General features: G+C 39.2%; 3 protein-coding genes across 9 annotated transcripts in view; 2 read left to right on the plus strand and 1 right to left on the minus strand.

Annotated features, from left to right (window-relative positions):
• Positions 1 to 16,957, plus strand: part of hsd17b8 (hydroxysteroid (17-beta) dehydrogenase 8) — a 100,056-nt gene extending 83,099 nt beyond the window's left edge. The window contains exons 1-9 of one of the 2 annotated variants that reach the window (XM_032579907.1): positions 12,844 to 13,498; positions 14,404 to 14,606; positions 15,141 to 15,257; positions 15,528 to 15,623; positions 15,745 to 15,830; positions 15,928 to 16,012; positions 16,372 to 16,414; positions 16,579 to 16,653; positions 16,748 to 16,957. In XM_032579907.1, the coding sequence (XP_032435798.1) occupies positions 13,453 to 13,498; positions 14,404 to 14,606; positions 15,141 to 15,257; positions 15,528 to 15,623; positions 15,745 to 15,830; positions 15,928 to 16,012; positions 16,372 to 16,414; positions 16,579 to 16,653; positions 16,748 to 16,767 (771 nt within the window). In that variant the 5' untranslated portion in view covers positions 12,844 to 13,452 and the 3' untranslated portion in view covers positions 16,768 to 16,957. Of the gene's footprint in view, positions 1 to 12,843; positions 13,499 to 14,403; positions 14,607 to 15,140; positions 15,258 to 15,527; positions 15,624 to 15,744; positions 15,831 to 15,927; positions 16,013 to 16,371; positions 16,415 to 16,578; positions 16,654 to 16,747 lie in introns of those variants that run through there. The other variant, XM_032579906.1, reaches the window with a different exon arrangement.
• Positions 149 to 11,920, plus strand: brd2a (bromodomain containing 2a). Of its 2 annotated transcripts, none has more exons than XM_032579855.1 (12): positions 149 to 2,189; positions 4,414 to 4,744; positions 4,878 to 5,015; positions 5,784 to 5,934; positions 6,018 to 6,211; positions 6,884 to 7,396; positions 7,472 to 7,600; positions 8,536 to 8,730; positions 9,150 to 9,409; positions 9,492 to 9,811; positions 10,082 to 10,210; positions 10,354 to 11,920. In XM_032579855.1, exons 1-12 carry the CDS (start codon positions 2,158 to 2,160, stop codon positions 10,479 to 10,481), a joined length of 2,520 nt encoding a protein of 839 aa, XP_032435746.1. In that variant the 5' UTR covers positions 149 to 2,157; the 3' UTR covers positions 10,482 to 11,920. The 2 variants fall into 2 exon arrangements, with proteins under 2 accessions (XP_032435746.1, XP_032435747.1); XM_032579856.1 differs by having other exon boundaries at positions 4,444 to 4,744.
• A 1,134-nt stretch (positions 16,958 to 18,091) lies between the features above and the next one.
• The window catches only part of col11a2 (collagen, type XI, alpha 2), a 46,763-nt gene continuing 43,787 nt past the window's right edge, over positions 18,092 to 21,067 (minus strand). For all 5 annotated transcript variants that reach the window (XM_032579850.1, XM_032579849.1, XM_032579848.1 and 2 more), the window contains one exon: positions 18,092 to 20,375. In XM_032579850.1, coding sequence (XP_032435741.1) covers positions 20,229 to 20,375 — 147 coding nt within the window. In that variant the 3' untranslated portion in view covers positions 18,092 to 20,228. The remainder of the gene's footprint in view (positions 20,376 to 21,067) is intronic.

The raw sequence follows: 21,067 nt of genomic DNA on the forward strand, positions 1-21,067 counted from the left end.
TGTTATTGTGTTTTTATAATGTGACACAGACTCAGCTGCCCTGAAGGTGAATCCTAACTAAATCTCATTCATTGTTCCCTTCAGTGTTCCTCCTCTGGGGAAACGCATGCGCAGAAGACGAGCGGCTCATGTTGCAGAATGGACAATGTTTGGCAGCAGTATTTGTCTGGGATTGTTTTTCTGACATTTTTACACGGTCTAAAAATTAATTTGAAAATTGGAAGGATTGAATACTATACTTGGAGAGAACGAAACCTAAAAATACGGAAATCACAAATAATTGTCTTTGTCACGTGATCAAACCTGACCAATCAGAGCGAGCCAAGTCCAACGGAAAAGTACGTTCATTGTTTGGATGTTTTGCCAATTTTACCTTTTAAATCTGATAAAAATACGATGGAAACGCCGCGGGATATGGATGTAGCGTTGATGCTCTGGGAGAACAGACGGAGCGCGGATGCGTTTTATGGTGGTTTTGATGAATTGCCACGTGTACAGGTTTGATGAAGTGAGCAGATCGGAATCGTTTCATCACATGACTCCCCTCCCCCACCCAGCCCGGGGATCTGGGGAAGAAGGCGGCGGACATGTTTGAGGGGAAATGTGCTGGTTAAAAAGTATCCAAGTGGAAGACAAAGAAGATTATTGGAAGAAAGGTTTCGCTCTTTTTTGGGGATTTATCAGTCCACATCTGTTTTTGTCTTTATCCAGAGACTTTAAATAGACTTTTTGAATTTTTTTTCCGTATATATAACTGTCACTTCAGGGAGTACTTAGTTTTATTTGTAACCCTGACAAAATAACAATAGTAATGTGTATTACTGCATGAACTGTAAGGGATCTTTCTGTCGGTTATTTGAGTGACATTGTAGGGACTCTGTAACCTTGGTATGGGGGATGGGCGCGAATGGTTAGGTAACGTCCTGTGTGCCTTGAATTAGTTTTTATTTAATGAGTCTTACAAGATAAAAAAATGATCTTTTCAGCGGTAATAATCTGGTTTTCTTAGTTCAAAGTTACTTTCCTGTTCTGCTTTTACCAGCCTTAGTATGGCTGGGCACAGTAAACTTGTGTTTAGATTGTAAGTTTTCTATTACTACGGACACATTAACACGTATTTAATAGATGCAAAGTATTAGTTTTGGTTAGTTGTTGTATTTGGTTTGGGCTGGGCTCAGTTTGAAAAATTGCTGTGTCATTCTGTGGGTTGTTGCTGCTGTGACCTTGTCAGGGTGGTATTTTATTTCAATTTGATCATTTGAGTTGTTTTACCCGAGGGATATATGATAACTAGCTGAATCTGAATTTAAGAGCTAATTTGTCTTTAGTACTTTACTACTTCTGATCTATGTAAGCCACATGGAGGCCTTGTTTGATGGCATTTCTCAATAAGCTTCTCTGATGCGTTCGCTTTTAATGAAAACAAACTAATCTCGTGTTTATAACACTGGGGAGATGTTTTGTGTATTCTTATTCATAGCAAAGCGTCTATCTAGTTAGGATCATTATAAAATACTTTGTGTTTCACTGCTCAAAGATGGCGCCCGCCTACATGTTCTAGAAGAAACTGATGATTTCACGAGGGAGAGGCTCTCTTCGGGTGGTACTCGTGACTGCTTCGGCGAACCAATAGGAGTGTTGGTCTTCAGACTACAAGCCCGCGTTACGGCCGTTTTAACCAATCCCCGTCGTCGTTGTGAACACGTTGACGTAATACAATATGTTACAGAACAGGGAGGCCCTGTTGCTCTCGTTTTCCGTGAAAGATTGCGTTCGTGAGCCAGTCATAGACGGCGCATCGGCAGGACAGGGCGGGATGGACCAATGGTGCTGGGTAATGTCCTTGAAGGACAGGGGAAACATGCGAATAAGTTGGTCCTAAACGTTGCTTGAGGATCTCCGACAACCTGTGGGTGTGGTAATTTTGACAGACATCGTGAGTAGCGAATAAGGAGTCGGTGGGCGGAGAAACACAGAGGCGGTTTATCCAATGAGGTGAATGGTTGGTCTATAAAAGCCCGGGTGTAGTCCGTGTCGTCGCCATTTCAACGAAGCGGTTCGCAGGGATTTCGTCGTGGCGGGCAGCGAAGAAAACTGACGAGCCGAGACGGATCCTGCTTTTGAGTGTTTACCAAAACAGAATCCGGATCCATCCTGATGGATATGGCTGTTAACCCGCCCCTTGACAGGTATCTATCGGTAGAACTGACTCTCACCTTACCATGAAAAGGATTATTTTAACAGATTTTCCCCCCATTTTTTTTATATATCTTTACTGGCTCCCCGTGTGTATTGTTAAACGCTCAGGGGTGAGAGATGGACACTGGACAAAGCACCGGAATGAGTTAATTGATACCTTGAAACAATTATTTATAAATATAAAAAATATACTGGAATATATATACAATTTCGCCGGCGCCATCTTCGGGTCTTCGCGGCCGTTGGCTGCTCTCTCCCGCATCTCAGCAGTTGGTGTTAGCATAGCTAGCATTAGCAGCTTCACGTACCAAACTCGTGTTTTATTTAGACGTGCTCGGTCAAATCTGGTTATAATAGAAGAGCGAAATGTGTAACCGAATGTAGGATGTTCGATAGCAAGACCTCTGTTCAGTGTTTTTTTTTTGTTTGTATTTTTTATTTTTTTGTTGTTGGACGCATCATATAAATATCGGCTGGTTATTCCGTGGTTAAACAGTTTCACTGTATATGCCATAATTGGAGCGCTGCTACATCCGAACAATCTGTAGGGCTTCGCCGGCTTGTTGTGGTAGCCATGTGGTCAGATTGTTGTGATGGACAGTGCCGGGGTGTGCGGTGCGACCTAAAATATGCCAACTATGTAACTTATTCAAACTATTACTTACAACAGATAATTTAGATTGTTCATAGGAATGATCAAAATAAGTCCTGGGTCTGTGTCCTGGGGTGGTTTGTGTTTCTGTCCGTTGCCAGGTTACAGAGCTCAGTGTCACTCAGATCACCAAGTGGCCCATATTTAGTTTACTTAAACTGTCACTTTCTCTCTGTAATGGTTTCATTTTTGTTTTTACTTACCTTTAAATGTTTTAAACAGCAAACTTTTAATACATTTTTTTAGTAATGTTGCGCTTGTGTAAATGATTCATCAATTTGCCTTTTTTAAATAAAGTACACTAACTGTCAAATGAGTTTCCAGATGTTTATTTGAGATTTTTTATATTACTCCAAATGGATAACGGTATGTTTTTGGTGCTCCCCTCCTTTGTTTTTTTATTATTATTATTTAAAAAAATAAATAAATTTAACTCAGAGACCAGCTGAAATTAAATGCCCTGATGTATCTTATGTCCTGGTTTTGCTTGTGGTGTAAACAAACTCCTTGTGAAGAAAAGTTGATTAGTGTCTTCTATCAGGTTATGTCCCTAGCCAGGTACGAGTCGGGTCAAATGTTTTCCAGAAGATGATCCCTGATTTGATGGAGTGTTGACTGCACAAGAGGCCACGTGCTTTCAGGAGTAAAATGCAAAGCAGTGTGATGGCGGTTACCTTCATCAGAAAAGACAGAATGACATCTGAAAATATGGTTCATTCAAAACGATCAAGACTGAGATTAAAACAGGCAAAGTTCATGACTTTGTTAATCTTTTCTTGCCTCTATTTTGACAGTTGACTCTTAGGAGAGATCGGCTTTTATTTTCAATTTTAATCTGTTGAATATATCAAATGATACTGCAAATGAGGTCAAATTTCCTTGTGTTTTGTGAGGATGTTTTCTATTTTAGGTCAATCACTCTAAACAACCAATCAGGGCTTTGCTTGTCTTAAAAAAGTTATCAGAAACCAAGCTTGGGATGACGCTGCACATTTTTCTTTTTTTAGAAGTGTCTCTGCTCTGGAAAAACCCCAGTACTAAACGGGACGATAAAAGAAATTTATGAAACATTGGAAGTCTATTGCTGGCATGTATTGCTGTGAAATCTTATTGTGGAACACCAACTGCTGCAGCATGGTAATAACCCCGCCCACCCTCTTCTGAGGTTTTATTTTTTTCCCCACACAGAAGTGAGTGGGTGGAGTTAGTCAGTGTTATTGACAGGGAAGAGGGTGCAGAGGAAGTGGTAGTCATGACGGTTCTCATGGTGCCGGTTGGCTGATTTAACGCTTGTATGCTCCCTGTCAGAATGATGGATGGCTTCTTCATGACAGGAGACTTAATGTTCTGTAAAGTGGGTGGTGCTATGGAGTGGTTGGAGGGGAGTAACCAGAACTTTTACATAATAGCATGAAGTAGAAGACTATAAAGGAAAATACTTTAATGTTGATTAATTAAAAAATGTGGTTTAATGTCTGAACATTGCAGAATTTGACTTAAAGTTGGTTTTAAGTTTCTATTTTTACTTCTTTCTATTTTTTTCTTAATTTCATCCTCCATAGAGTTCACCGGCTCTTGCTTCCTCTTTACAGCACTCATTCTGGGGTTGACCCTGGTTTTGCAGTGACAATGGATCAGAGCACTGGTACAGCTGGAAAACGCATCCGGAAGCCCTCGCAGCTCTACGAAGGCTTTGAGAGTCCTGGGATGCCCCCCATCAGTCAGCTGACCCCTTTGGGACCCCCCCAGCCCACAGTGAAAGACCCCAGCAGGCAGGGCAGGATGACGAACCAACTCCAGTTCCTGCAGAAAGTCGTCCTCAAGTCCCTGTGGAGGCATCACTTCGCCTGGCCTTTTCATGAACCCGTGGATGCAGTCAAGCTCGGCCTGCCTGTGAGTACAACTGGGACCTTTATTTACAGTCGGTGCAGTTTAAGTAATTAAGAGTAGTTTCACTGGTGTAGAAATATTTATATATAGTCTGAAAGGTGACAGGTTTGATTAAAAGCATGTCTTTCATTCCCAGGATTATCATAAGATCATAAAGACGCCGATGGACATGGGCAGCATCAAGAAGAGATTGGAGAACAATTACTACCGCAGTGCCAGTGAGTGCATGCAGGACTTCAACACCATGTTTACAAACTGCTACATTTACAACAAGGTAAGAACGTCTGCTGGGATTTTAAAAAATGGATCTATAAGAATGTGTAGCAGAAGTCTGCACAGATTAAAAATGATTACTTGATTTTAAAATTGTGAGCCGATTTTTCAAAATCCGAGACTACACATGATGATTGAGAAATCTTAGGTATAACAGGTTTGGTTGTACATTGTATGGTGTTGTTGCACACAAACCAATTTCTACTCACCAACATTTAGATGTAATCTTGTGAAATTTCTTGAGATTAAATGTGAGTTCAGAGTCAACAAATGTGGCTGACAAAGAAGAAGCAATGGTGATATTTTGTGGTCAAGGTTCAACAGAGAAAAGAAACAATACAAAGTCTTTTTGTTTTGTGTATATTTTGGATTTTCCTCCATGTTTCTGTCACCCTGCTTTTTGATTGCTTACACGTCACATTCAACAGGCTGAGTTTGTTCACACAGTAACAAGATCTGAATTTCTAAATTATACAAACTAGCACAGATTCACTAACCTTGGACTAAAGGGAGTCAAGACCTGTTTATCACACTCACTGTGTCTGGAGTGAACTCTTTTACTGCAAACTTGCAATTAATATTATGTGTCACAGGAAGTACTTTGCATAGTAAAACAAATATAAAATAAGACTAATGCAGAGAAATGCTCACTATATACCCATTTTCTCTATGAATATGTTTCAAACAGTGTCAACTGGCATTGTATAGTTTTTATGGATCAATGAAGTATTTTTAATTGAATTAAGTTTTGTTTCCATCTTTTTTCCAGCCAACAGATGACATTGTGCTGATGGCTCAGTCTCTGGAGAAAGCCTTCCTGCAGAAAGTGGCTCAGATGCCCCAAGAGGAGATCGAACTGGCCCCTCCACCTCCACGCAGCAAATCTGCAAAATTATCCAAAAAAGCCAGAAACAATCCAGGTGAGGATGGAAACATTAAAAACATTCAGGCTTCATGAATCTGAGGATCTGATTGAAGTTTAATAACTTTTTGTGTCTTCCAGTTCCAGGAGGAGTGACAACAGCCCATCAAGTTCCAGCCGTCTCCCAGTCTGCGTATTCTCCTCCCACTCCAGAAACGCCTGACTCCATCCTGTCCACCCCCCCTCAGACTATTTTATCCAAGAGCATTTCCTTCCCCTCTGAGCACAGCATCCCCTCCATCACCAGCATGCCCCCCACACAGCCCACTGCAAAGGTAACGCTAGCTGCATCTTTAGCTGCATTTATATCACAGATGTGTGCAAAGTTTTGTCTATATTATTCTGCTCATGTCTAAATAACACAATTTTGTAATTGTGGTGTTTCTGTTAAATTAGAAATAAAATTAAAATTACAGATAAATAAGTTTGTTGACGCAATAAGTCATAAAAATCTTGACAGGAGATATAAGCGTTTTATTCAGGCGTTAGCGCGATGGCACCGCTAAGTTTGCACCGTTTTGCAGAAATCGTAGCTGCTGATTTCACAGAAGAGCTACGGATTCAACTCGTTGGAATGACTCAACTTTTTATGAACTGTGCGAAGCTGTGACAGCTCTGGTGGAGCCGGATGCACATTGCCCAAAAAAGACAAACCATCGTCTTCCTTCTACTTCCTGTCGTAGTCTTCGTCCTTTTTGCCACCAGCGACATCCAGCTGTTGATCATGTGACTCTTGTAATGTGAAAAGTGTTTTGTTGAGGTTGAAAAATATCACCTCATTCTAGTGCAAATAGTTTTTTCAAAGTTGGTGTGTTTCCATTAATTTATTTCCTTCATTTCAATTTGTGCATTTTCGTGGTTAATGGAAACACAGCTACTGTGTGTTTACATCACAAAGCTCAGGGGCGGAGCTCTGACCCAAACTGTTGCCATCTTGTCCGCTACAGAAAAAAGGTGTGAAGAGGAAAGCGGACACGACCACTCCGACCACAATGGCCATGCCCATCATGAGCACCATGGGCGTCAGCGGGATCGGCCTGGGGATGGGCGGCGGCCTAGACTCGCCGCTGACCCTCACCTCTCTGGGCATGGAGCACAGCGGCGGTCTGGGCTTGACCCCAGGCCTGGGTCTGGGCCAGGGCATGGTGATGAGCATGGAGATGGCTCATGGCGGAATGATGATGGGGAACAAAGGAACAGCGGCGAGCAGGAGAGGCGTGAGCGGCCGGCCCATCAAGCCTCCCAAGAAGGACTTACCGGATTCCATCCTGCCGACGCCGGTGCGCCGCAGCAAGCTGACGCCGCAGCTGCGCTACTGCAGCAACGTTCTGAAGGAGCTGCTGTCCAAGAAGCACGCCGCGTACGCCTGGCCGTTCTACAAGCCCGTTGACGCCATGTCGCTGGGTCTCCATGACTACCACGACATCATCAAGCAGCCCATGGACCTGAGCACCATTAAGGTACGGCGGATCCCCCTACAGGCGACTGTGTTTTTACCAGACAGGAAGTGGATCTGAACCTGCTTGTTTCTGCAGAGGAAGATGGACAGCAGGGAGTACAGAGACGCCCAGATGTTCTCCGCCGACGTCCGACTCATGTTCTCCAACTGCTACAAGTACAACCCTCCAGATCACGACGTGGTCGCCATGGCCAGAAAACTCCAGGTGACCCCACTCAGCCTGTTTGCATTAGACATGGATAAAACAAAGTTTATGATATTTTGCAGCAGTAAAAAAAGTGCAGATGCACAATTACACTTTGAAAACAGAAGAAATTATGTCTTGGAAATCTGATATAAATCATATAAGAGTTAAAATAACCAAAACTATTGCTGTTTTAAATAAGGTAAATGAATTGCTGAACAGAAAGGTCTTCTATGTTTTATCTAAACCACTGATTTGTTCTACATCTGACATATTGTAGGGACAATGGCTGTAAAACGCATTGATTTGATTTTTCTTCTACAGAAGAGGTTAGTCATTAGCAGAAGTTGATGCAGAGATCACAAAAACCAATATTTATATAGTTACGCTTATTGAAACCTAATGAATTTATTTAGTACAATATTTTACAATTTATGTACAAAGGGCATATTTTTGTTACCAAATTATATACAAAACAAATTTGTAAAGGGAGAAAGCAAATAAAAAAAAAAAAAAATTGTTTCAGAACAGTGATGATATAAAGATGCATTTCAATTAAAGGTCAGTTTATGAACAAAATGATCTAAATTTCTTCATTTAAAAGAAATCCAGAAATCATTGTGATGAAATAATAAAGCTTTGAGTAATGTGATTTTTTTTTTATGCGTGTGTATTTGAAATATGTCTTATAGTTTTCTGAGTTGAATAGCTGGTTTTCCCTTTATGCTGATAGGAGGCAGATAATGAGTTTATACTTCTTTCTGCTTTTCATACATTATTTTTGTTGTTACATAAACTTCATATTTATTGAGTAAATAAAGAATAAAATGAAACATCTGCTTTTGCTTGTAGGTAGATTTGTTTTGAAAATGCATAACTTTCCTCTAACATAACTGAGCTGAAAAATCTGTTTCTTAATGTATCGACTGACTGACCGGTTTTATTCTGTTCTCCAGGACGTGTTTGAGTTCTGCTTCGCTAAGATGCCCGACGAGCCTCCAGCGCCTCCCACGTCCTCGTCTTCCTCCTCTTCCTCCTCGTCTTCCTCATCTGAGAGCGAGTTCAGCAGCGACAGCGAGGAGAGCGACAGCAGCCTGAGCTCCGACTCCGAGGAGGAGCGGGCCAACCGGCTGGCTGAGCTGCAGGAGCAGGTTGGTTCTGGTCCAGAAGGTTCTGCACTGTCTATACGACCATAACAAAACCTATGAAGGAGACGGATGGGGTTGTTACCATACAAACGTAAAAGTATATTTAGTTAAATACGAATTTAAATCTACTTTATTTGAATGTATTTATGTAATTTACAGTGAGATATTAGCATTAGTCCATTAGTTCCATTAGTTTTAGTTCTGGTTGGAGATTTCTGCTTTTGTTGCTTTGATAAAATTGCAAGGCTGAGACCTTGATTCTGCTTCTGATACCTGCATGATTTTAAATGTTCTTATCTAATGTTTCATGAGACTAAAGTTGTTTTTGAATTTCACAAAGTCTTACATTTGCATAAAACCCTTTCACTGGGTAATTAAAATCTGTTCCTGGCCCTGATGTTGAATTGTTTTGTGTTTTCCAGCTGAAGGCTGTACACGAGCAGCTCACCGCTCTCTCTCAGGGGCCCATCGTCAAACCCAAGAAGAAGAAGGAAAAGAAGGACAAGAAAAAGAAGAAGAAAGTAGAGAAACATCGGAGGATGGATGAGGAGATCGTCTCTGTGAAACCGCCCAAAACCCCCAAAATATCCAAGTCTTCAAAGACGACAAAGAGCAACAAAAGCATCAGCTGTCCTGTCATACCAGCGAAAAAGACACAGAGCAAGAAAAACAACAAGAGCAAGTGAGTACTGCCACCTGCTGGACAGAGTTTAAACTGAATGCTGCATTGTTACAAACCTCCATCTGACTCTCTGCTCCATCAGATCCAAAAAGCCCAACATGATGTTCAGCGTGTCCCAGCCGATGCACGACCCTCTGGTCAGCCATTTTGACTCTGATGAAGAGGAGGACACGGTTCCCATGTCGTACGACGAGAAACGCCAGCTGAGCCTGGACATCAACAAGCTGCCGGGCGAGAAGCTGGGCCGCGTCGTCTACATCATCCAGTCCAGAGAGCCGTCCCTGAGGGACACCAACCCCGAGGAGATCGAGATCGACTTCGAGACGCTGAAGCCGTCGACGCTCAGAGAGCTGGAGCGATACGTCATGACGTGTCTGAGGAAGAAACCTCGCAAGCCGTACGGTGAGCGGGCACGGACATTTTAATCTGGCTGCGAATTCTAAACATTTGAATTTCTCAGAACACATTTAAAGGCAAAACCTTTTCAATCATAAATACAATATGTATAGATTTTTTGTGGAGTTTAGTCTTTATTGCCGCTCTGAATATGTTTGTTCAGCAAAAGGCCTTTTTTTAGAGTTTGTGTATTCCAGCAAATGATTAATCGATTACTAAATTAGTTGATTAATCATTTCAGCCCTAATGTTTCTAATATTTCTGGTCTCTGTGCAGCGAGTAAAAAGAACAGCGCTGGAAAGACGCGGGAGGAGCTGGCGATGGAGAAGCAGATGGAGCTGGAGAGACGACTGATGGACGTCAGCGGTCAGCTCAACTCCGGGAAGAAACCGTCAAAGATCAAAAGTAAGTTAAACTTCGTTTATCGTTTTGTGTCTCTGGAGATAAAGAAAAAATTAAGAACGAACAACATTGAGTCCACCTTTAGTTGGAACAGATTATTCCACCTGTGAGATTCTCCTGTTAATCTTTGATATTTTTTCCTCCAGATGATAAACCTGCGTCAGACGTTCACGCTCAGCCGTCTCGCCTCAGCGCCAGCAGCTCCTCCTCAGACTCCTCTTCATCCTCCTCCTCTTCGTCATCCTCCGACACAAGCGACTCGGATTCCGGTTGAATCCGAGTCGCTCAGACCGTTTCCAAACAAAAAGGGTCCGGCGGCGGCGCCCTGGTGTCCTCCTCCCCTCCGAGCGGACTGAGATGTAATGGAGGACGGGTCGAGGCCGGCCCACCGGGTCCGGACAGAGATGGGCTCTCCCTGCGCTCGGCTCCGTCCGGCAGCCCTGAACACTTCCCGGCAGATGAATGTGAGCGGAGGAGAGCGACTGGAGCGTCCTGCTGGCTCCGGGCGGAGCGACAGGAAGCTCCATCTCCTGCTGATAAAGATTGATGCATACGTTGGAGGGATAAGGGTGCTACAACCAGAATATCGGCATTTTCTGGATTTTTTTTCCCTTCTTACCATGCTCCATGTCTTTATGCTGTATAGAGAACATGTACAGATGTATAAATATCTATTTCTTTTATAAAGAAGCCTTTTATGGAGCTTATTTATTCCCTCATTCTGGGAAAAGATTAAACTGGCGTGAACAGAGCTGTGTTTAGTTGTTTTTTTGTTTTTTTTGAGTGATGAGGGGAGTTAAGTTTTTGTATGAATGTATGATTTGTGTGTTTGCATGTGTGTGTGTGTGTGTGTGTGTGTGTGAGATCTGGCACCACAAGTGCATCCTTGTGAAGTTCCTCATAGTTTAGAAGCAGACGCTGCAGTCGCGCTGCACGCAGAAGCACCTTGGTTCAGTAGAAAACAGACTGCATGCAACAGAGCAGCTGACGGCTTCGCTGCGTCTCCTCAGCCGCTCGCTGTACAGAAAATTAAACGTGTCATAGTTTCAATATTTCTGTTCCCATGTTTGTTTTTCTCCATGTATTACAAGCTCTCTGTAAACATGTTGCTTTTTTATTCTTTGTGACCAATCTGCTAATAAATTGTGAGGACGTGTCTTGTCGACTCACCTGTGCCCAAATAACTTCTGGATCCTTTTCATTTCTTCACTTCAGTTACAAGGACAGATTTAATCAGAGCTCTAACAGGCTTGTTGTCAGCAGAATCTCTAAAATCTCTTCTGTCTTGCAGCTCAACCTTTGACCTCGTTTACTTTGTGTGATAAAATCAGGTACTGGAAGTCAGGAGGTATCAATGTAGACATGCATTGTTTATGCTGACAGTTCCACAGAGCATTTTATAATACGTTGCATTTTGGTTTTCTGTTTGGTTTCAGATTGAAATAGTGTCTAAGTTTTTTAGAAGAAATATGGATATTATTGAAAGGGTTTAGTCTGAAATATCCACATTCAGAATAAAAAGGTGTGCAAATTTTACAGAATCAAAACCTTGCAGTGGTTTTCCTTTATGGTCTATTTTCTATAATTTGCTACTGTTTGGTTCTAATTGTGAGATTTAAAACTTTACATGTCCGTCTTGCTCTGAAGTTTGTCAGAAATCTTAATGCCTCTGCTTGTTTCTGCTGAACATCTGTAAATAAATACATCATCGTTTCACTGTTTGGATCACTTTCTCATCTAACTACTTCTGATTTAATTTTATCTTAGTACTTAATTTGAAGATTTGTTACATCTGTCTGTTTTTTTAAAAAAGTACATTGAATTTTATCAACTGAAAAACTCTTAGGCAAATAGTTTGACGCCATCTAGTGGATAAATTACAAAACGTAATGTTGGCTGTAATGTTAGAGTTTAAACTACAATGTGTCCTGATTCACATTATTCGGCAGATTTTTGAATGTTTTTAGTTGAAAGGACAAAGATTAACAACAGACACAGAACATTTTTTATTTTTATTTTGAACAGACATGAGATGTTATGATGTCATGCCCCTAACACTAATCCTAGAAATGATCGCTATAATGTAGTATTTGTTGTTATCCTCTGTTATTTCTTTGCTTACTGGTATTTTATATTGTTTTATTTTCCTTTCTGTGACCAGCTCTAGAAATGTTTAAATTCATGATCAGTGTCGGTTGATTTTTCTAGTTTTATCTCCAAAAATTCATTTTGGAGGCCTGATCTGAAAGTGCTGCAATTCCTCTATGTGACCACAAGAGGGCGGTGAACTTTACCGTGATTTCAACAGTACAACATTTAAAAACTCCAACAAAACGTCCTATTTTTAATATAAATATTAAATAGTATTAAATCTCAAATTAAAAACAATATATTAGAAGAACCAAAAAGAGTTTTTGTATATCAGTGTGTAGAGTAGATTTATAGAATGGATTAAATGATGAGCTTAAACAAAGTACAAATATAAACCATCTTAAAAACTGTTTAAAAGGAGCTTATTGGGAAATACGTTGCATAGGGTTGGTGTAATCAGTTTATGCTGGTTTCTGGTAACAAACAAATAAAAAAATATATTATTACTTTATTTTAATTGGATGCATATGTCTTCACTTTTTGCCGTTTTAGTGATTTTAAACGTTTAATTGCGTAAAGACGGTTCAGTTTTCGGTGTTTATCAAACATTAATTTCTGATCTCTTCTTGTTCGGTATGTTAATCTCATCTGTTTGAATTGGTAACCATATTTTCAACAAACATTTTTATTTTAGAATTTCATGGATTGGGATCTTTGCTGCCCGGTTCTGATCACAGTGAGGCATAAAACCGGTTTCCTTACTTCCTGTTTGCTGCTTCAAAATAAAAGACTGATGAGGGTGACGTCGTTCAACGGTATTTCCGTTATTAAAAGACTAGCAAGCGAGGATTTCACATTAGATTTGTGTTTACACTCTATGATGCGTCTTAACAAATGAAGAGGATTTAAGAAACCAATATGTATACAATTTTTAAAAATTTTGATTTAAATAAATCAATAGGAGTTGATTATCAGTGAAACATTTTTTCTGTTAACTGAAAGGAAAAACCTGACAGTTTATTTAGCCTTTAAAAGCTTATTGTGTCCTTATATACTAAAAGATGACAAAATAAAAATAGAATAAAAGTCACAACCTCGGACGGTTTTTGTCCCCCTGATGGTCAAACCGAAAACTACAACAACAGAAAACCATCATGGCGGCGCCCATCAGGCTCATATCAAGGTTGACTCTGGTCACTGGTTCGTCTACATTTAGAAACTTCTCTCCTTTACTAAATACTTAAACGTATTCCGGATTGTTTTATGTAATTTCTTCAATAAAAATGTTGCGCATATTTTAATATTTTAGCATCTGCTGAAGCCAAACGCGAACTCGGTGAAAGTTTGCAGGACTGAAAGGATTTTGTAGCGATTAAAAACTCATTAGATGCCGTCTGTGATTTCAATTTAGATAAAATTTTATTTTACTGTACAAAATGTAGGGATGATTACAATTTAAAGATTTGAACATACATAAACAAACTAATTTAATCTTTAGTTGAAGTTGGAGATTTAATGCCATTTTAAGCAATAATCGCTCGTTTTTTGCTTGAGTACAAATTACTCAATTGGTGACGTAATCAGCTCTGAAGTAAATTAAGCCTCATTTTATGTCCTTTTGTTTTCAATTTTCTTTTTCCAGTTTGCAGAAAATGCGAAGTCAAAATTTAAAAAAAGCATTCATAAATAAAACAACAAAAAACTGTTGTATGTGGATTTATATATCAGAATGTGATCTGGATCAAAATGCTTATCTGGTCCAAAGGGACCTTGACTTTTAGCCCAGTTTAATCTCAAAAAGAAAATATTAATTAAATCTCTAAAAATTGAGTGGATTCAAAAACATGCTCCAAACAGAATTAAAAATAAAAACAGCACTATGTTAAGTGAATATAACTGATGCACATTAAACTCTCATTTTCTGCTTGTGTTGGGCTCAAAGGAGGGGATTGTGCAGTTTGACCCTAACAGTAGGAATGATGTGACACTGAGAGCAGAATCTGTTAACTAAATCTGCTCCCTCGTCTCTCTCAGCTCCTGCGTTCTGGTTTTCATCCGTCTGTTCTGCTCAGGTTCCTCTTGACCTTCTGCTCCTCTGTTCCCAGGTGGAGGCAGTGGGATCGGCCGCGCCGTGTCTCAGCGTCTGGCCTCTGAAGGCGCCTCGGTGGTGGTCGCTGACATCAGCGAGGATTCAGCCAATGAGACGGTGGGACGCCTGCAGAGTGACCTCAAAGGTCAGAGTCACATGGCGGCTGCAGTGGACGTGTCGTCAAAGGAGAGCGTGACGAAGCTGCTGACGAGAATCCAGGTGTGAGGATCAGATGGAGCTCTGCTCTATGGAGCACAATTAGTGGCAAAGTTTGAGATTTTCTATATTATTAAGATAGTTTCTTCTGTTTTTACTTTTTTGTTACACGTAAAAGTTTCAGTGTTTTCTATGCTGGACTTGAGCAAAAAAAACAGTTTTCACATATTTATTTTATTCTTTAAGAAAAAAGCTAAACAAACCAACCTGGATCTATGTGTAAAGTAATTTCTCCTTTACTAAATTATTGAATAATCACATTCTGATTCTGAATTCAGTTCGTCGAGCCACACACAGGCCTGATTTCTGTCATATGTATAGAATCAAGAAGTCACTTATTTAGAGCCAGGAAGTAAGTTTAAAGATCTCATCACATCATGACTCCATCTGAAGAAAGTCAAGAACAAATTAATATAAAACTCAATGACATCTACCTATAAATCTGGAAATGATTTTTCATAAAGCTGGTCCTTGGTTCCTGTTTTGTGCATTTTCATCTCTCTTTCTTTTTTAAATAATCCGTCTTTCTTTCTGCAGACTCGTTACTTCCAGCCTCCCTCAGTGTGTGTGAACTCTGCCGGCGTCACTCAGGACGACTTCCTGCTCAGCATGGAGGAGGAGAAGTTCGACAGAGTCATCCAGGTCAACCTGAAGGTAAAACTCCTGTCAGATCACAAACTAAACAATAACAAACACATAAAAACGTCTTTGGATGATTTGAACAATATGATAAAATAAGGATAAAGTAAAGTTTCCTCAGATGTTTACACATAATGAACAATAAATCTGTATCATTTATTTCAAAAGTTAAAAAATTTAGACACTAAACTGCTACAAAAACATCAATTAGTTTATGCCAGGTTATTGAATATATATTGAACGATTGATCAGATTAAATAGATTTCTGTCTTTTTCGCTCTCCAGGGTTCGTTCTTGGTGACCCAGGCTGTGGCTCAGGCTCTGGTTGCCTGTGGAGCTCCTAAAGGATCCATCATTACTCTGGGCAGCATCGTAGGAAAAGTCAGACACCATCTTTTCTTTTTAGTCTCATCTCTGTTGTTTTTAAGCATCTAAATAAAGACATAAAAACTAGACTAAAATCTGAGCTCTGATTTAAAATGTGATTTTCTGATGTTTGCAGGTGGGAAACCTGGGCCAGGTGAACTACGCTGCCTCTAAAGCCGGAGTCGAAGGTTTAACCAGGACGGCTGCTAAAGAGCTGAGCAGGTCAGAGGAGCTGCCGCTGCCGCTGCCGCCGCCGCCGCCGCCGCTGCTGCAGGAACAACCAGAGATAAAAACATTTTATCTGTTTTATCTCCTCCAGGTTTGGGATTCGTTGTAACTGTGTGTTGCCTGGTTTCATAACCACTCCCATGACAGACGAAGTACCAGAGAAGGTCCTAGTCAAGGTAAAGATCAGATATTTACAGACATTTCTGAAACAGAAAATATGTGACTGAATTATAATCCTACTAATACCTATTGCACTTTATTGCACATAAATTTATTTATTCACTGTGTTGATTTCTTTGAATAAGTATCAGTTGAATACTGACTTCTAATATGATGAATTTCACGTCTTTAGCTCCGTTATAAATATATTTACTAACAACTTGTGTCTCATTGACTCCACTAGACTGTTTCCAGGTTTCATTTATTCATATTTCATTCTTTTTTTCCTGCAGTAAAACTAATTAAAATTTTAAGTCCACTCTGAGAAACTCCCCTACTTCTATTACATGATATTTGTGGTTGTTTTGTGCTTCAGATGAAGTCCCTGGTGCCTCTGGGTAGAATGGGTGAACCTGCAGGTTGGTTCAGATGCTTCACATCACTGCATATCTTTAATCTGCAGGATTTATTCTAAGCGTTTTCTGTTTTCTTCCTGAAAATTTTAACCACTGACATGTTAAAATGTGACGGTTTTGGATGAAGCTTTGAGGCAGAATCTGTTGTGGCTTGTTTTGTCCTCCAGAGGTCGCCGATGTTTGTGCCTTTCTGGCTTCAGATGATTCTCGTTACATCACAGGAGCCAGCATCGAGGTCACAGGTAGGCGTGGTTCACTTCTCTGCAGGATTTAAAATAAATCAAAACATCTCACTTTGAACAGACGGAAGGTAAAATGTGTGTTTTTCTTTTGTAGGTGGACTTTTCATGGGTTAAAACACAACAACATGTTAATGAATCCCGAAGAAAAGATGTTTCCTCCCTAAAGTAGTTAATTAATGTAGTGATTATTTAAATGTGATTGTATAGGACAATATTTTTAATTATGAAAATACTTTTTGTATCAATAAACACCTGAATGCCATGTTGAAGCCTTTCTTCATTAAAGATTTTATTTAAAACCTGATAGTCAGAAAACGTTTTTTTGTTCTTGTTTCCTTTTTTTGGGCACAGCTGTGATTCAAACTCCACATCTGTATCCATCATTCATGTTCCAGATGTTTACCATAAAATGCACATTAACCTTAGAAATAGATTTAGAAATAAAACAGAATCTCAAAAGTTACAAAGTAGTTTAACATCTTCAGAGTCAGTAAAGTGATTTAAATTTGCATTTTTTATGGATTTTCTTTTCAAAAGTTCACAAATTTGTCATTTTGTACATAAAAAGATTTCTTTATTACAACAAAGGGTTTTAATGGTTCTATTTTGTTTCCTTAATGTGTCACTAAATAATTTAGATAATATTTAATCATTTTAATTTGTTTTAAATCTTTGACTAGTTCAGAAAAGCAGAAGCTTGGGATGACCACTAGATGGTGCTGTTACACCGTAAAGTAAAGGTAATGTGCAGCTTTAACTTGGTGAAAACAAAGAAGTCAATCATTATGCAAAACAAATCAATAAAAATAAAGTTAGAAATCTCATGTTTTTAAGCTAAATCATCACTCTATATATTTTATCAATAATAAATTTAGGCCCATGGAAAAGGAACCAGTTCAAACTTCAATATTTCACAACAGATGGAGAAATTTACTGAAAACAAAGTAAAAAATTCTTGTAAAATTTTAAATTATTCTTGATCAATTTGTCTCCAGGTTTCCTGCTGGTCTTATACAACAGTTTTCTCACATTTTGCTGCTTTTTCACTCACTTTGTGCTTGTTCTGGTCTTATTCTGCACAGTGATGCTTAAAGAAGAAAAAAAGTGAATTATGTCTGCTAATTTTCATATCTCCAGCTGATGAAATTGGAACAAATTGTTTTTGGGAGAATTTTTTATTTTTGTCAGATTAAGTTCTGGATTGCAACACAAAAAATCAGCCAGAACAATTTAGAAAAAAATCCTTCTAAATTCTGTAAACTCAGGTAAAAACTAAAAATAATAAAATATATATATATATACTGTATATATATATTTATTTGCAAGAAAAATATCAAGAAATTATAAATTCCACCTGCGACACCTGGTGGTCATTTGCAGCAACCGCAGCTGCCACTATAAGAGCGTTAGTTGAAAGAAAAACGAAGACTCAAACATCTCCTTTTAAAAAGATTATATATTAACCAAACCAACTTTTTAAAAAAATTACTTACAGACATTATAAAATAAAACTTTTCAGCACCATATTTTTTTGTCTTCAACACAACAAAAACAAATATTTGAGGCCGTTCTCAAAGGAGAAGGACAGATTGTTTTAGTTTCATCTTTTGGCCGTCTCTCCCCGCTTTACTGCTATATTTAAAAAAAGAAAAACAACAAAAAATAAACAAACCAAACCAGAACTCCAGTCAGAAATCACCCCATAATTTTAGAAATCACTTTTCACTCCATCATGGCTGACAAATGTTTATCCACTCCCATCACCGCCTCCCTCTCCCTCCCTGTGGTCTCAAGCAGAAATTGATCATTTTTAGTGTTTTTTTATTGCAGGAGCTGCAGGAATGAACTCTGTAAACTTTATTGCTAGCAAGGAAACAGGAATGTGACAGAACTGGAGAGTCACCATTTAATCAATATAGTGGAAGCAACATTTAAAGGCACAGTACAGCTGATAAAAACATTAGAAAAGGGATATTAAGTCGCGGCCACAGATTCTTTGGTTGTACAACAGATGTTTGTTCAGGGTTTGGACAGAAGCGTCGCAGCTCCGGCTGACTGAGTTTATAACATGCAAATCAATCGCTTCAGTTGAGCCGCTTTAAAATAAATACAACTGAAACACACATCTGTCTGAAATAATAGTTCTTATTTTATTCTCAAAGCACCCTGCTTTAAATAAATACAATAAAATATTGCTATTTCTGTACAAATGTACTGTAATGCACATTTCCCTCCTAAAACGCTTTGTGAAATAGAAAAGAGACTAAAAAATGGAGTTTTGCATAATTAGCACCTTGCCACACAGTTTAATGCAGTAAATCTTTCCTACAAATGAAAAGGGAGCGTTTACATACAGACAGTCACTACACATGTATGTTGAGGCCATTTTGGATTGTTTTCTTTACAAAGGCACCAGAAATATGCAGCACAGCTTATAAAAATGGCTTTGACTTCACTGATGGAGGCATCAGCTCTTCTTTCATGTCAGCAGCAGTTTGTCCAACGAACAAAAATGCTGAGTTTAAAAGCACCTTAAGAGATTTTAATAATCATTTGAGCAGAGAATCATGTTGGACAACAAAAGGTAAAACCTCAGGATGTTGATGATGTTTTACAGAGCGGAAAGTTCACTTTATAGAAGCTCAGGATGAAGATGATGAAGAATCAGATAAGTAAGACCCTGCAGAGATCATGTGGTGAGGCCCCTGTTTTTATCTGGTGACATCAACTCTCTGGTTCCTCCTGATGTGAAGCAGGACGAGGTCACATGCAAGCAACATGATTAACACGAAGAAACAAAACGAGTTAAAACCCAGAAATAACCCAAAGTTTAGATGTGCAACAATGTTTGTTTCTGAGTTTTGTTTCCACTGTTTCAGCCTGAATTCAGATTTTATTCATGAGGTAAAACACGGCACTTCAAAAATGTCAATAACTTTTATTCAAGTTGTTGTATAACAGTAAAGCTGCGAACCAAAGTAAATAAAATATTTTATAGGAAGACAGGTGCTACTCTTTCTTTTTTTAAAGTGATTGCTAATCATGTTGCTTTGCACGATAAACCTGGAGGTGAAGTTTGCATGTGACTCTTTTCAGAAAGAGGTGGGGGAGGTAGAGCAGGAGATCTGGGTGGAGGAAGGAGGAAGTGGGGTGGAGGAGGAGTGAGGTGGGACTGGAGACCAGGGAGCTGCAGGCTTCGTGCCGCCGGCTCCATCTTCCATCTCAGGCCGGAACCCTTCCTGTTGCTCGTAAAAATAACGTTTTATTCCAAGGAATGTTCTCTCCTGGTTTTCTCCTCCTTCTATGCCGTCACGCTCCCAGTCGTCGTTCTCCTCTTCACAAGTTTTATTTCACTTCTCTTGTGTTTTTAAGTCCGTTAGCCGCTGGGGAAATGTTTCCCGAGGTGCATAAGTGAGAGTGAGTGTGTGTTTCTGTGTGGGTTTTATGTATTTAATGTCATTTACAAGTTAATTTACAAATTACCGGGCATGTATGTTGATCACGTGTGCATGTTGGCGTGCGCGTGTGTGTGTGTGAGTGTTGGTGTGTGTTCTGCGTGGTGTGTGTTTGTGTGTTTAGCCCTGGAAACAGACAGGTCCCAGTTCAAAGCCAAACTGCTGGTTGCTCTCCCCAAAGTCTGTCACCTTGATGTCCAGCAGAGGGAGATGCTCCAGCTGCGGCGTGTTGATCTCCAGGACTGTCCTGTCAAAGCCTTTACGATACTGCAGGAGAGACCGAGTCCAACTTTAGAGACATTTTATCAGCTTAGATGAGTTTAACTTGTTAATGCTGCTTATCTGGGCTGATCCACACAGAGGAGAATAAAGGAAAATGTTGTCTGCAACTAACAATTATTTTAGTAAATAGCATAAAACATTGCCACAATGTGCAAGTTTTGCATTTAAGCACTTCATCTTATTTTATCCAATATTAAAAATACTTTAAAAATGTGAATAAACAAAGTAATTTTTTTTAGAAAAGTACATTTTCTTGCCTAAAATGCAATAAAAGAATTATTTTAGTGAACATTTGATCATTTGTAGCAAAGGATGAATCTGCAGCTAAAACAGCTTTCTGCTTTATTTAACATCAATCTGATTGGATGATTAATTTTGGATCAACTGATTAATAATTGGATGCAAAGCGTGGAAAAAGAGTTTTGGGTAGAAACGATTTTTTTTTACGTTTTAAATGTAAATGTATATTTTCTGAACAGTTTTGGCTTAATTGCTGTTTTTTAGTCAGATTTTATGTTTTAGAGATAATATTCTGTATATTCCAGTTAATGATTAATCAGTTACTGAATTAGTTGACAATTATTTTAATAACCGACTTATAATTAATCCGATTAATCGTTTCAGCTCTTGTCTGAACACTCTTCAGATGGAGGTTAGTTAGGTTGCTGAATATTTAT

The sequence above is a fragment of the Xiphophorus hellerii genome, chromosome 13 (genome assembly GCF_003331165.1).
Source record: "Xiphophorus hellerii strain 12219 chromosome 13, Xiphophorus_hellerii-4.1, whole genome shotgun sequence".
Classification (NCBI taxonomy): domain Eukaryota; kingdom Metazoa; phylum Chordata; class Actinopteri; order Cyprinodontiformes; family Poeciliidae; genus Xiphophorus; species Xiphophorus hellerii.